Source organism: Diceros bicornis, chromosome 1, assembly GCF_020826845.1.
Source record: "Diceros bicornis minor isolate mBicDic1 chromosome 1, mDicBic1.mat.cur, whole genome shotgun sequence".
Lineage (NCBI taxonomy): Eukaryota > Metazoa > Chordata > Mammalia > Perissodactyla > Rhinocerotidae > Diceros > Diceros bicornis.
In genome coordinates this window covers 73,426,319-73,441,100 of record NC_080740.1, presented here as the reverse complement: position 1 = coordinate 73,441,100, position 14,782 = coordinate 73,426,319, and the positions used below count along the sequence as shown (strand labels likewise).

General features: G+C 44.6%; 1 protein-coding gene across 1 annotated transcript in view; it reads left to right on the top strand.

Moving 5' to 3' along the window:
* Positions 1-14,782, top strand: part of ADAM19 (ADAM metallopeptidase domain 19) — an 80,527-nt gene that overhangs the window by 49,051 nt on the left and 16,694 nt on the right. Inside the window, exons 8-13 of the mRNA XM_058544842.1 lie at positions 2,306-2,377; positions 5,951-6,117; positions 8,041-8,125; positions 9,111-9,250; positions 10,923-11,100; positions 13,483-13,572. Of these exons, the coding sequence (XP_058400825.1) occupies positions 2,306-2,377; positions 5,951-6,117; positions 8,041-8,125; positions 9,111-9,250; positions 10,923-11,100; positions 13,483-13,572 (732 nt within the window). The remainder of the gene's footprint in view (positions 1-2,305; positions 2,378-5,950; positions 6,118-8,040; positions 8,126-9,110; positions 9,251-10,922; positions 11,101-13,482; positions 13,573-14,782) is intronic.

The window sequence follows — 14,782 nt, the reverse complement described above, 5'->3', positions numbered from 1 at the left end:
AATACGCTCATTTCTCAGGGTCCTGGACTTTGAATGATTCATTGGGGGGTGGGGTGGGGGGTATAATAGGCCAGGCTGGGTTCACAGGTTCACAAATCCCTGCCCCCTCAGCACCCTTCCCCCACTCCCTCTTCAAGTAGCCTCTCATCCTCTGCAGGCAGAAATGTATTCCCGACAATTAATTAATCTGAGAGGATGGGAAGACCGGGAAGGGGAAGGCTGCCTTATCTGTGATTTACAACCTGGTGCTGAGATGGGCCAGGCTCCTCCTGTGGGCTGTGAACTCAGCACAGGGAGCAGAGATGCCAATAGTGTTGCTGCCTAGAGAGAAAGTTGTCAGCAGTGAAAATGGCCAAGCAGCTGCTCACTCCCTGGGCCTAAGTAGGGATGCCTCAGGTGAAATGGGCAATCCAGGTGGGGGAAGAGCAAGGTTAGGTGTCGTAGGAGACAGGATAACTGTAAAAACAGGCATGCAAAGGGCTTTCATGATACACACAGAATGTGGGGTAGTTGGGAAAGGCCAGATGATGCGCCATGTTTTACTTCTTGTGTCACCGTAGAAAGTATAAGGTTGAAATGTTCCTTTCTTTAGATCAGGGGTTTGCAAACTACAGCCCATGGCCAAATCCAGCCCACCACATGTTTTTGTAAATAAAATTTTACTGGAGCACATCCATGCCTACTGCTGTATGTATTGTCCTTGGCTGCTTTTGAGCTACAATGGCAGAGTTGAGTAGTTGTGGTAGAGACAACATGGTTGCAAAGTCTAAAATATTTACAGTCTGGCCATTTACGGATAAAGTGTGTTGACTCCTACTTGAGACTCTTCTGGCCAACATGATACATTCCTTAAACTATGGTGGTATTATCAGGTAGTTGTTTGAAGATAGGATTCATGTATTTGAAAGACCGTGAAATCTGACTCTGATGTTCTAATAATATTCACTAAATGCTGCAACACTTTCTGTGCAGTGAGACCAGTTTAGAAATGAGATGACTCTATAATGAGAAGCTTCAGGATTAACACCTTGAAAAGGTCTAAGTCACAGGGCCTTACAGTGAATTTAACTCTGTAGAAAGCAACAGTAAAAGTGAGATAATTGACAGTTCTGATGAGTGGCAGTTCCGAGAAAGCCCAGGATAGTCCAAAAGCAGTGGGAGAATAGGAAACAGTGGGTTTCTCCCCTATGTCAGGGCTGGAACACACGCCCCTCTCAACAAATATCCCAGGGTGTTTTATTTGGCTGTTCTTTTTGTTTCTTGCTTGGATATTCTTGTGGGATGGGGTGGAGGAAGGGCATGAAAGTTTGGCATTGAAGTAACGTATATAGTGTGTACCCATGGTAAATCAGATAGCTAGCCAGATTCTATGTAACAATAGCATCATGCAGGACATGCCCATCGTTTGCAAATTTAGATTGCAATTGTAGCAAATTTTATCTTTACACTGTGAAACTTTCCTTCATCTTTGCAGCTGAAAGAGATCTATCCTTTTGAAGCAGGAATCATAAATGTGAGGCTACATACTGAATGTCCTCCTCTTGGTACCCATGACAGACATTTGTAATCGAGCCCAGCACTCTTTGCTGCTGAGCCTCATGCAATCTCAGAATTCTTCTCACTGTAGGAGGCACTGGCAATCCATCTGAGTTATTAATTGCAGTTATTTCTGTGCACGTTTTCTCAGCTCATTTCAATTGTATACTCCTTAAATACAGAATCTGCCATTGTTGTTATTTCTGGCCCTCTCTCTGTTTTAATTGAAGCTTCTCTGGGCTAGTGCCAGGATTTCACACTTTGTGTCTCACCTAGTGCCAAGCACAATGCCTTGCACTTAAGCAAACACTCAGCAACAATTTGAGCAATATTGATTGATCACGTGCAGGGAGGCCTCATGAGATCCCTGTGACAGTGGCTTCATGTTGGGGTGATGACCAAGGCAAGGATTGGATTGGTCCTTCTTCTAAGATCCAGTGGGAGTTTGCAGGAGGCCTTGTAATTTGGAGGACAGGTGAACAGGTTGACTTCAAGGGCTGGAGGAAGAGAATTCAATTCACTACACAACTATTGCTTGCCTATTCAATGCCCAGCACTGAGCTAGAGGTTGGGGATACCAAGATGGATGTGACCTAGGTTCTGCCCTCCCTGAGCTGACACTGTGTGTGTGGGGGAGACAGTTGTATAAAAATGATTGCTCATAGAAGATGGAAGAAAATAAAAGCCAATTCAAAGGCAAGTAATGGGGCACAGGAGGGGTCCTGCAAGGGATTTTGGAGTCTCACCTAGTTCTGCTTGCCCCATTTAGTTTCAGAAGAATCGACGAGACCAGGATGCCACCAAATACAAGCTCATGGAGATTGCCAATTACGTTGATAAGGTGAGACCAGGTGTGTACTTTGTGGGAAAGGTGCCAGTACCTTCCAGGGGCCACAGGATACAAGATCATGTGGCACCTGAGCTGCCTCTTGATGGATTGGCCGCCCCAGCCAGTTTCTGAGAGGCAGTAGCAATGCCTAGAGGCTCAGGGTGGTTATGACAAAGCCCTCAACCCTTGACCTTTGCCTTGACTTGAGCCAAGTAACTTATCTTCTTTGGGTTGCAGTTTTGTTTTGTATTGTTTTGTTAATTTACAAAATAGAGAGGTTGGCCTAAGTTAATGGCTTTCAATTATTTTTGTTTTTCTGGTGGAATCCTTTTTTTAACTGAAATCTTACTCCAGTGTCTAATATAAAAGTCAGATGAAAACAGATTGCTCTAAGCTGAAGCAGGGGTGAGGACCCAGAGTCCTGTCCTCTGACCCCTTCCTCTCATCCCTGCAGTGGCTCCTGGGGAACCTAGGACATGGAGGAACCCAGTTTAAGAATGCTTTAAGGTTCTTTAAGGTTCCTTCCAAGTATAAAGCCCAGGAATTCTCTGACTTAGGAGAGAATTGAGGTAGGTCAGCATGGGAAAGGTAGAGAGCCTTAAAAGTTGAGTGGGTTGTTTTGGGGAAATCTGAAAAGTCTCTGTCTGTAAAACAGTTCTAAAATTATTTCTTGTCTCTTAGAAAGACTATGCGGATGGTTAACTTTCCTAGGTCAGACCCTTTTAAACATGTTCTTAGGAAATACCCAAATTCTTGAATTTTACTAGAACAGGCTGGTCTGGGACTTGGAAATACTTTGTTTATATATTGTTTATATGAAAGAGGATATTTATAGTACAAAATGCAATAGAATGGGTAACCTAGAATGACAGTAGTAAATAGTTTTAAAAAGTAGATTTTAATATGTTTGGAGTCATAGGTGTCTTTGAGAATCTGGTAACATTTATTATACAATTTCAGGGCATGCACAGAACTTCTGAAGCTTAACTCTGGGCCTGCTAGGGATTCTCAGATTCCAGGTCTGAAGGGAAATCATTTTTTTCTAAATACTAGAAGACAAAGAAGAGAACTCAAATACTTTTTAGGGATTTACAAGCAAATTTGGTAGTGTTCTTAAGTCATCAGGTGGGGGAGTCTATGCCTTATGTTTCTTTTCTGCCCTAGATGGCTCTGGAAACGCCAGTCAGTGACAGGTGAAAGTCAAACACTGGCATTTCCTGGAAGGAAGGACTCCAGGGGCACAGTTCAGTACTCTCTCTGGCTCTCAACTCACTCAACAATAACATCTAAATGATCCCACATCGCAAACACTCAACATCTGGGAAAACAAGAAAAGCTTGTTTCCTTGGGGGGTCTATAGGAGGCAGACCCTCTTGTCACCCACGTGACGTCTATTGTTCTGGAGACCCAGCAGGTGGGAGACTTGGCTGGGTCTCCTCTTTGTGAACTGTCCAGCTGGTCTGAGTGATAGAACCAAGGGTGCTGATGAAAAGTGGAAGGAGAAGAGAGGATCAGTGAACCCCAGTCCTTACTAGAAGCCCCAGGCTTGCAGGCTAGTCTGTTCTGTTTAGCAGTCATGGTTCTCTCCTCAGTGGCTGATGTTAGTCCCTCCCGGCTGGGGTAGGGAAGGCAAACCCACTTCTCTGAGGAATGCTGACCCAGCTACTTGAACTGAATTGTTGTTGAACTAAAACTGGAATGAACTGCACTAATTTGCTGAATCCTGAATCCATTCCAAAATGTTTTTTCCTAACTGTGAAAAAGCCAAGTTTAAGTCCTTAAAAAGCTCCCTAGTGAAGCAAGTTCAAATTGGAATCCAAACCCTTTATTTTCTGTAATGATTGACCTGGCACAAAAGAGGAAAGTCAAAATTCCCATTGAAATCACCTGATATTTCGCTGCATCTGGAGCCCCTCTTACACCACAATTTCTTGGGGGCAAGTTGATTCTCTGGATGTATAAATATTGCCAGCACTTAACCAGTGTAGGATTGTGAGTAGGCCCTGAGATCTGATAATCTGAGCCTTAATCCTGGCTCCACCTTCTTCCTGCTGAGACTTTGGGCAAGTTAATGAACTTCTCTGAGCCTCAGTGCTTAATATATAGCATGTGCTTGGTAAACATTGGTGTTACCATTGTTATTTTTAGTTGGGGCAGTACCTCTCACTTATGGATTAGAATGGTATCTCCTGCTCACATGCCCTGGGTTTACATGCGACTTTTATTTTTTTTCAAGGTCACTGCCTCAGTAATCTCTAGGGTAGGCCACTCAAAGAATCTCTTGAACCTATACCTTCCAGTACTTAGCTTTTTAAAAAATCCTCTTCCTGCTTATTTGTGTATGAGATGAAAGATACCATGTCAGCAAAGTTAGGTGTAGTTCTAGCCTTGAGGAGCCCGAACGTCAGGTCTCATTTATAGAATTTCAGGATCTCTGGGTTGGACAGAATCCTGAAGGTTATTTGGACCTTGCAGTCTAATGCTTGCAACCTGTTTTTGGTATCCTTGACGAAGCCTGAATGCCTCCAGTGATGGAGAAGCAAACTTCTGAGAGTAGGCATATCTATCTACTTGTATATCATTTATACTCATCTACCTCCAAAATGAGCAGGAGACATCTTACAGTAATGTATCCATATACAATTTGGTCTATCCATACAATGGAATACTATTCAGCAATATAAAAAGGAATGACAAACTCATATAGGCTACAAGATGGATGAATCTCAAAAACATGCTAAGTGGAAGAAGCCAGACACAAAAGAACACATACTGTATAATTCTGTTTATAGAAAATGTCCAGAAAAGGTAAATCTATAGAGACAGAAAGTAGATTAGTGATTGCCAGGATCTGGGGATGAAAATGGGAAATGAGTATAAAGGGACATAAGGGATCTTACTGGTGTGATGAAAATATTCTAAAATTCGATTATGGTGATCTCTTTACAGCTTGGTAAGTTTACTAAAAAATATTGAGCTGTACACCTAAAATGGGTGAATTTTACAGTGTGTAAATTATACCTCAATAAAATTGTTTTTAAAAATTCATATGCAAGAGAACATTTTAGACGTGTATAAAGAAGATAAGGACCTCGTAAGGAACTGGGAGGGGTAATTGTGCCAGACAGCCAGGCCAAGGGTACTTATTACAGACGACAGCAAGGCTTAGCTCTGAGCTTCCTTACAACCGGCTTTATTTGAAAGCTTTTTCCTATTTTAAAATGAAATGTGTCTTTTGTCTGTTTTACTTATTGACTGAGCCTTACTTCAGGACCATGTGGAGCAATGCTGAGCCTTTTTCCCCGTAAGAGCCCTATACGTATTTGAAAGCAACTCTATGTCCTATCTCAGTCTTCTTTTCTCTAAGCTAAGTCACCCCAGCTCTGCCACCAGAATGCTGTGCATCTTTCTCAGGATCTCATTTCCCCTTTCTGAAAAAGGTGAATAATACCTGTTGTCTTTCCCCTTGGAGGCACATGCGACAGAGAAATCTGGTATTTGCTCTGAGCGCTTAGGCTAGGAAGGGGCTTGTAAATCTTAGGTGGTGTTGACAGATGACGCTGTGGCTCTTTTGTGTGCTTTCAGTTTTACCGATCCTTGAACATCCGGATTGCCCTTGTGGGCTTGGAAGTGTGGACTCATGGGAATATGTGTGAAGTTTCGGAGAACCCGTACTCTACGCTCTGGTCATTTCTTAGTTGGAGGCGCAAGCTACTCTCCCAGAAGAACCATGACAATGCACAGTTAATCACGTAAATAGCCTTTTCCATATGTGTTGCCTTGGCCTTGGCGGCAAAGCCCCTGCCCCCAGTGCCTGTGCTGTCTGCCCCTTCCTTTCCCCTCAGTGCCGAGTGTTGGTTGTACTAGGCCATCCTGACTCTCTGGTCCAGGTAATCAAGGAATTCTCAGACATGTGCTCTCTACCCAGCACACCCTGGAAAATATTAAAAAGCCTAAGAGCCTTAACAATCCCAAGAAGTGTTTACAATCTAGATGAGAAAATTAGACTTAGATGTATTCAGTTGAGCATCTGAAGCATTTGGGTGTGTGTTTGGGAAGTGACTGACTGTTGGTCATGGGTCTCTTTGAAACAGACTTTCTAAGGGGCTCATCGTGATCTTCTTGGCACTTTGTTCTAGTACATGAGCTAATCTCTCAAAGCAGGTGCAGGAGAGAGCTTCCTTGGATTGTCCTTCACTTCATTTCCAGGGCCTCAGGGATGAGAGCCTGAGACAGTCAAAGTGGCAGATAGTGCTGGAACCGTGTGTTTGGTGGAGGGAGACATTGGAGGCGGGAGGGGGTTGTGCTGAAGTTTCTTCAATCCCAGAGAGAAAAGAATAGACGCTGTTGGGGGTCATGGTGGCACGTGAAAGTCGCCTGGGGTGATTATCTGATATTTATTAGTGTTGACATCGAAAGATATTCTGAGGCAGTTACAGCAAAAGGCACGTACATAATAAGATCATTTTCCTTCTGTTCCCTAAATATCTCTCAAATCAACAATCATTTAAACCTTTGTTTACTCTTTCAAAGAAAGTGGGGAGGTAGCTATACCCAAAACCCGGGCTATCAGTGGTTACTTCTTAGTGGTACATTCACCTAGGATGAGTTTTTGGTTACTCAAACTTTGGGCCTGAACTTTGGAAGCCTGGTGTCCTGCTTTGGGTAGGACTTCCTCAGAGCCATGTCTAAGTTTATGAAATAACCTGTAGGGCTTCGTATAGATTTGCATATATTTTGCATATTCCTTTGCAGATTGTTTGCCTGAAGGAGTCTGCCTTGAATTCAGCAAACATTTATTAAGCACCTACTGTGTATCAGATTCTATGCTAAGTTCTGGTGACCCCAAATAAATAAGAGTGTCTCAGCTCTCAAAGATATTGTGGTCTAGATAAGAAGACAAACATGGGGTGATACGAAAGTACCATGTAATGAATTTCCACGTAGATCCTTTAAATAAATTACATGTTTGTGGTATGCATGAAAACACCGGTATTTTATTCTTTCCTTCTCCCCTGCCCTAGGTGTATACAGCTCAGAGAGGGATGTATTAAACTAGGGGAATATAGGTCTGGCTGTTGGCAGATTAAGCTCACAACTGCAAAACAGCTTGCCCTTGTATCCAGCTGCACTTTGTGAGGCTCCTGATGGGACACATCTGTTTCCTTGGCCCCCGAGTGATGTGGGAATGAAGCATCAGCCCCCACAGCTGCTGCCCAATCTCCCCATCCCACCCCAATACACATACCAGAGAGCCAGAGATATGGCATGGGAACCCAGCAGCTGGCGGAAGTGGGCATGATTCATTTCAGCATCAGAACCTGTGCCACCCTTCCCTCAACCCCTCCCTCTGACGTTTTCCTCTACAGCAGGAATGGGATGCAGCTTTGCAAGTCCTGCCCATTTCCTTCCAGGGAATGGGGCCATGGGTGTATTGTGGGAAAAAGTGACCTTTTGCTCTCTTTCTGTGTCTCTGGAGCAGTGAGAGAATAGGTGAGAGGAAGTGAGAGGTGTGGTGACTTAGAAGTTGTCCAGTTAGCCTAGAATACCAGGGCCTCTCTCCTTGGGAATGTCAGTGGGGCCAGGGAACACCATAATGGCCACCAGCTCCTGGGCACATTGGAACAGCCCTCTCAGCCCCCATCTGAATCACCCTCTCTCCTTCTCTCCTGCAGGGGCATGTCCTTCCATGGCACCACCATCGGTCTGGCCCCCCTCATGGCCATGTGCTCGGTGTACCAGTCTGGAGGAGTCAACATGGTGAGTCTTAGCCAGGATATTGATGCTACAGAAAGCAGAAAACTGCCTCACAAGACAGAAGATCATCTTGAAAAAATAATTTTATATTTATTATTGCAGGAAAAAAAAAAACCCTTGACATCAAGAAGGGCAATTGTTTAAAATGAAGTCATTAATTTCTAAAAGATGGAGGTACCCAGGGGCGAATTTTCATTTATTGTAATTTATCCCCAACTTTCAAGCTCAGGAGAACCCTGAAGCCATTACATTGATACATCACTAGATCTCTCATATATTCCAAACCAGGGCCTGGGGAGTAGTAAAATAATAGAGATAAATTTTTGGGGGAGGGCCGGCCTGGTGGCATAGTGCTTAAGTTCGTGTGTTCCGCTTCGGCAGCCTGGGGTTCACCAGTTTGGATCCTGGGCGCGGACCTAGTCACCGCTCATCAAAGCCATGCTGAGGCGGTGCCCCACATAGAAGAGCTACAGCTGTACAACTATGATACACAGCTATGTACTGGGGCTTTGGGGAGAAAAAAGAAAAAGAGGAAGATTGGCAACAGATGTTAGCTCAGGGCCAATCTTCCCCCCCCCCAAAAAAAAAGATAATCAATCTTTCTTAAAAAGAAAAATTTTTTTTATTCTAGGTCTTGTGTTGTTAGGTATATCATTATGAAACAAGAGCCTGTCTCAAAGTCACAGTTAGGAAATTACTGCCTTCTTTTGAAATTCTCTCTGACTTTGTGACAGTATTTTGACTATTCATTTCTAACCTATGAAGCAGATATCCAGGAGACCTGCTATGATCTATTTGTCCACCCCTCTATATCCATCCCATATATCAGCAGATGCAGCATGGTAGTTAAAAGCACAGGCTTTTATCACTGAGTCTATATGCACAGTCGTCGTGGAATCAGTGGAGAGCTGCAAGGCTCAGCGAAAGAAAGGGCAGGATTAGGGGTGGGGGGAGCTGTCTTCTTGACCTGAAGTTTCTCCCTGAGCAGGACCACTCTGAGAATGCCATTGGCGTGGCTGCCACCATGGCCCACGAGATGGGCCACAACTTCGGTATGAGCCATGATTCTGCGGATTGTTGCTCAGCCAGTGCAGCTGATGGTGGGTGCATCATGGCAGCCGCCACCGGGTGAGTCAGACAGGAAGGTGAGGACAGGGTGGAGGGCAGAGCATGTGAGGCTGGTGCAACCCAAGTGCTCCTCCCAGCCAGCCCCAAGGAGCCCCTGTTACATCTCTGGTGGGGGCCTTGGAGAGAAATGTGGTTTTGACAAGAAAGACGTTGGAAGGGGACCAAGAAAGCAAACGTGGAAGGAGCACTAGGTTTTTAGCAGGAGGTTAGTGCTGGTGGAACCCTAGATATACTTAGTTTCTGTCGTAGGGTCTTCAGCTGTAAAATTGGCCTGACCATGTATGTCTTTTTCTCTTCATGAATTTTTGATGAAGACCATTTTGATAACAGCCACAACCCTTAGTCCCTGCATTCTAAGAGAGCTTGATGAGTGCTGTTATGTCCCAGGCTTGATTGAAAGCACTGATGTAGCCTCCAGAACTAGGAAGAGAAAGGGGAACATCCACACACCCCAGAGTCACTCCTCAGGGAATTCACAGGCCGTGTTTACGAAGGCAGCTGCATCTCCCTGTAGTTTTGAGGGGTTTTTAAACCAGAGCCTTTGAAGAGAATTCTCGAGTTTATTCAGAGGACTAATATTTAGTGTCTGAACTCAGACAGCAGAGAGCATTGAGTTCTTCCAGCACCTGAGTCACTCTTTGGAAGGCATCATGATGGGAGCTTGTGTCTCCCACCCCAAACCATGAGGGCCTGCTTATGCTTCTTAGAGAATGGTGTCTCAGTGTCTCCAAGAGAAAATGCAGCTTTCTTGGAGCTCCAGTGTCCAGTGTTTTTCCATCACTTCTCGGCTGTAATACATAAAGGATGGTTCATGGGTCATGCTCAGATCCCCATGAGCTCACCGTTAAGTCCACCCCTTTCTCTCCCAATCTAGAAAGCATATTTGTAGACAAATAGTTGAGAGTTAATTACTACTCCAATTTGATTTTAAACTATTCACACATTTTAGTAGTTTAACAATTATTAGTAACAAATTCCTTGTGACATACCTCACAACTGAAGGAAACCCTCCGTTGCATAACCTTTAGTTGGTTTAGAGAATTGGGGTCAGGATAACTCTCCCTTTATGGACTCAAATGGTGATACTGACTTGCCACCAGGGAATGTATGACTTTTGTCCCAGTAGCAGGACCCAGGACCGTTCATACCCTTGTGATAAAGACCATGCATTTGTGAGTTGGCTGGTTGAATTTGGAGTGCTGTCTGCATCTTTAGAACAGAGATCAGATCACTGGCCCAATGAAGAAATTAAACCCATGATCTTGGCCTTTTTTGTCCTGGTCCTCTGTCCCAAGAAAATCGCCATCTAATATCAGCTTCAAGAAAAGTTTGGGTTGGCTGGTATTTTATTCAGCTATGAGGCTCAAGAGACCTATTGTAACACACTCATAACCCTTTATTTATTGCAACTTCTTCGTGCAAAGGGTGGAAACTGTTGCTTTTGATTTTCAAGTACTTCCTCTATGCAGAAGGAGGGAAAAAGAACATTATGGGGTGGTTAATAATTCTTAGAAAGAATTGTTAAGTTAGTGTTCTAAGGGAGCAGAATGTATGTGCATGGGACTATGGGGGTCTGATCCAGGTGGAATCAGCCATGGGCAACAGAATTGATGGCTGTTCTGGCTGCTTGATGCTCAGACTTTCCACTAACTCCAACCTTATTCTCTTCCAGGCATCCCTTCCCCAGAGTGTTCAATGGATGCAACAGGAAGGAGCTGGACAGGTATCTGCAGTCAGGCGGTGGGATGTGTCTCTCCAATATGCCAGACACCAGGACACTGTATGGAGGCCGGAGATGTGGGAACGGGTACCTGGAGGAAGGGGAAGAGTGTGACTGTGGGGAGGAAGAGGTAAGATGTCATAGTGATGCTGTTGGGAGAGGAAGAATGTGCACTGGTTTCAAATCTCAAGGTCGAAGAGAATGCAATTGAAAATTCCTTAGTCATAGGCATTTCCTACATACACAAAGATCCCATCATAAATAAGATGTGGAGAGTAAGCCTTAAATGTGGCCCATTTCTGCAGACTTTCCTAGTTTGAGGTTGGCACCGTTTGTGTCCAAGTCAGGGTGGAGTTCTCCTTATGAGTATCTGGTCTAACCAGAAACCACAATCTCTTCCCCAGTGGGGCTACAGTTGGCCCCCTTGGCCCTCCAGCTGCACCAAATTTATTCTGGAGGCCGCACAGCCGGATATATGAACTTGAACCTGCGCCTTAGGAGGATGCTTAAAATAACAAGTTCATGCTGTTTAGCCTGGAGAAGGGATGATTGAAAGGGGATGTAGGAAGTATTGTCAAGTCTGAAAAGGGCTGCGAGGAGGAAGAAGGAGCAGAACTGTTTGTGTACAAGCTCTTCCCTTCCTTCTGGTCTTCAGAATGAGTGTGGCCGGCACGCAACGGCGCGCCGTCATTTCTAACAGATGCGTGTTCTTCTGCAAAAAGCAGAACTGGATAGTTTCATCTCTGTTTTTTGAAGGATGAAAATATGTGGGTTAATATGCAAAACAATTTGGGGGAGAGTACATGAGTAACTGTAAACTATGTGGGGGAAATTGAGGGTCTGTATAAACGGGAAAAGACTATTTGATTTTATAACCTTCTCCATGGTTTGATTTTTTTTTAATGCCAGCATGGAACTTTCATAATAAAACAAGAACTGGTTAAAGACTCCACCATCTCCACCACCATGAGTTCAGAGAGATCAGCCCAGACCCTTCAGAAAGGAGGGAGTTGTATTATCATGGAAGGCCCAGTGGGGTTGAGGATCAGCCTATGAGTGGGCTCAGCCAGTTGGCTTATATTTGGAGCAGCTGCTTATTCAACACGTATTTATGGAGTAGGGGGTACTATGTTGCGTGCTAGGGATAGGATGGATAGCAAAAATAGATGTGGTCCCTGTCCTCGTGGAGCATATAGTCTAGTGGAGGAAACACGCGTTGACCAGATAATGGCAAAGTATATAAATACAACCTGTGACGTAGGGCTATAAGTATGTGTGATGTGAGTGGAGCCGCCCTACTTGGGTGAGAGTGTGATCTCTGACCCCATATCCAAAGGCAAAGTTAGGAGTTAGTGAGGAGCACAAGGAGAGAAGGCACATTTCAGGTGGAGGAGGAACTGTGCCTTGAGGTGGGAAGAAACATGGTATGTCAGAAGGGAAGGAACGTGGGTCTGCTTGGGGCCCAGGATGGTGGGAGATGAATGGAAGGAAAGTGTCCTTGTTCCTTCTGTTAGGGGAGATAGGTGGATGGATATCTGTAGTCGGGTGGTGGCATGTGTCTCTCCAACATGCTAGACCCATGGACACGATTATGGATATGATATGGTTAATAAGCATGGGGTGGGCTCCAGGCAAACATGGCGTGAATTCAGCTCCAACACTTGTCAGGTGTGTGCCTCGACCAGACACTGGACTTGTCTGAGCCTCGGTTTCCCCACCTGTGAATTGGAGATAATCCTGCCTCACCAGGATTGATATAAATCTCATATATGTCATCAAATCAGGACCTGTAGGGCAGGAAGGAAGAGAGGAGAGCATGGAACCCCTAGAGACCTTCTGTTCCAGAAAGGTCCAGGCCAGTGAGGGTTGAGGAAGAACAGCAAATGGCCAAAGCAGTCTGAGGAAGCAAGCCCCAGGAACTGACATAAACTGTGTTCAGAGGTGGTTCCAGCATACCCTTGCCCCTGATGGCCTCTTTTTATGGGGCAGTAAGGCCTGGGAATGTGGGGTCAGGGAGGAGAGTCGTAGAAGACAGGGTCTCTGGATGTTCTGTTGGGGATGAGAAAGACAACTCACGGAATTTCCATATAGTGTAATACAGTGCTCGAAATCATGTTTTAGAAGAATATACGCTTACAAGGAGAAATGTGCATATCATATTAAGTTAAAAAGCAGTGTGGATATTATGATTTTGTAAAATAAGTGTATGTCTATGTATGTGGAAAGGGAAATGCCTGGAAAAATATCTGCATTCAAATCGTAATTATGTCGAAGTTGTGGTCTTACTGATGCTTGTGCATTTGTCCATTTTCTGTGATAAATACACATTACCTTAGCGATGATGCTATGCAGTGATTTTTTTGGGAAAGGCTTCCAGGGCACTTGGGCTCCAGGGGCATGTGGGGCAGGAGTGGGGAAATACGAGAGACAGGGAAGGTCCTTGCTCCGCTCAGACCCCTGTCGCCCCGCCCTGCTCTCCCAGAGGCTCACGCCCCTCCCACTGCCTCTCCAGGATTGTAGTAACCCCTGCTGCAACGCTTCCAACTGCACCCTGAGAGAAGGGGCGGAGTGTGCCCATGGTTCCTGCTGTCACGGCTGTAAGGTAAGAGGCCCTCTTCGCCCTGCCCCGGGTCTGACCCGACAGCCCAGAGCTCTGCTGGGGGTGATGAGCGGGATGCAGGCTCCATCCTGGGGAAGTGACAGCATCAAAGTTGGAAAGGCCCTATGAACAAAGTTTACTGTTTCCTCTGCTGGGCCTCACTGAGTTCAAATCACCCCGGAGGGCTGCGCCTCCAAGAACGTGGGAGATTTTTTTTTTTAAAAAAACAAGTGTCCAGAGAGAGTAGGTTTGATTTATTTGGAGCTCATAATAATCATCATCATAAATTTGATCAACATTAGTGGACCTCTTATTAGGTGCTAAGCACTGTGCAGAGAATTTTATATATGTCATATCATTCAATCTTCACAAAAGTCCATGAGATATATATTATTATCCTCAATTTAAGATGAGGAAACTGGGGCTCAGAGGGGATAAGTGACTTTTCCAGGATCACACAGCCAGGAAGAGGCTAAACCAATTTTCCTTGACTCTGCAGCCCATACTCTTAATATTGATGTGGAAGATATTACTACTAATTTTACTATTAGCCTATAGTCTCTTATCCACAATTCTGAAACTTAGAAAGTTCTAAAAGCTGAAAAAAATTTTTTTCAACTGATTTGTTTACAAAATTTGACCTGAATTGACATGAAACTAATTATAGTCTTTTTTTTAAAATCACACTTAAAGTGAATATTTATATTTCTTTGCAGAAATATTCATGTGTTTGATTATAAAGTATAACCCTGGGCCTTGCTGGGGGGTTATGTAATATACATATACGTGTATGCAATCTGTATATATATATACATACATATGTATGTACGTATGCTGTCTGCTTTCTGAAATCTGTAAAGTCCGAAGCCCATCTGGCCCCAAAATTTTGGATAGAAATTGTGGATCTATGCTCCACCTACCACTTGCTGAGTGCTCATTACGTGCCAGATACTGTTCAAACTCATTCCTTCTAGCAACCCCATGAGAGAGTCATTATCCCATTTATGGGTGTGTGAACACAGAGAAGTTAAGTAGCTGCCCCAGGCCCCACTGCTGGTTAAGGAGCTGGGATTTGAACCCAAGCAGACTGACTCCAGGGTGGGTCCTCTTCCCCTCCATCCTGCTCCTGGGTGGAGAGAAGCATCCTTCGGCTTCCTCCTCCACGCACGGCCCATACCCACCCTTGCAACTGAGCCTCCACGCTTTCAGCAAG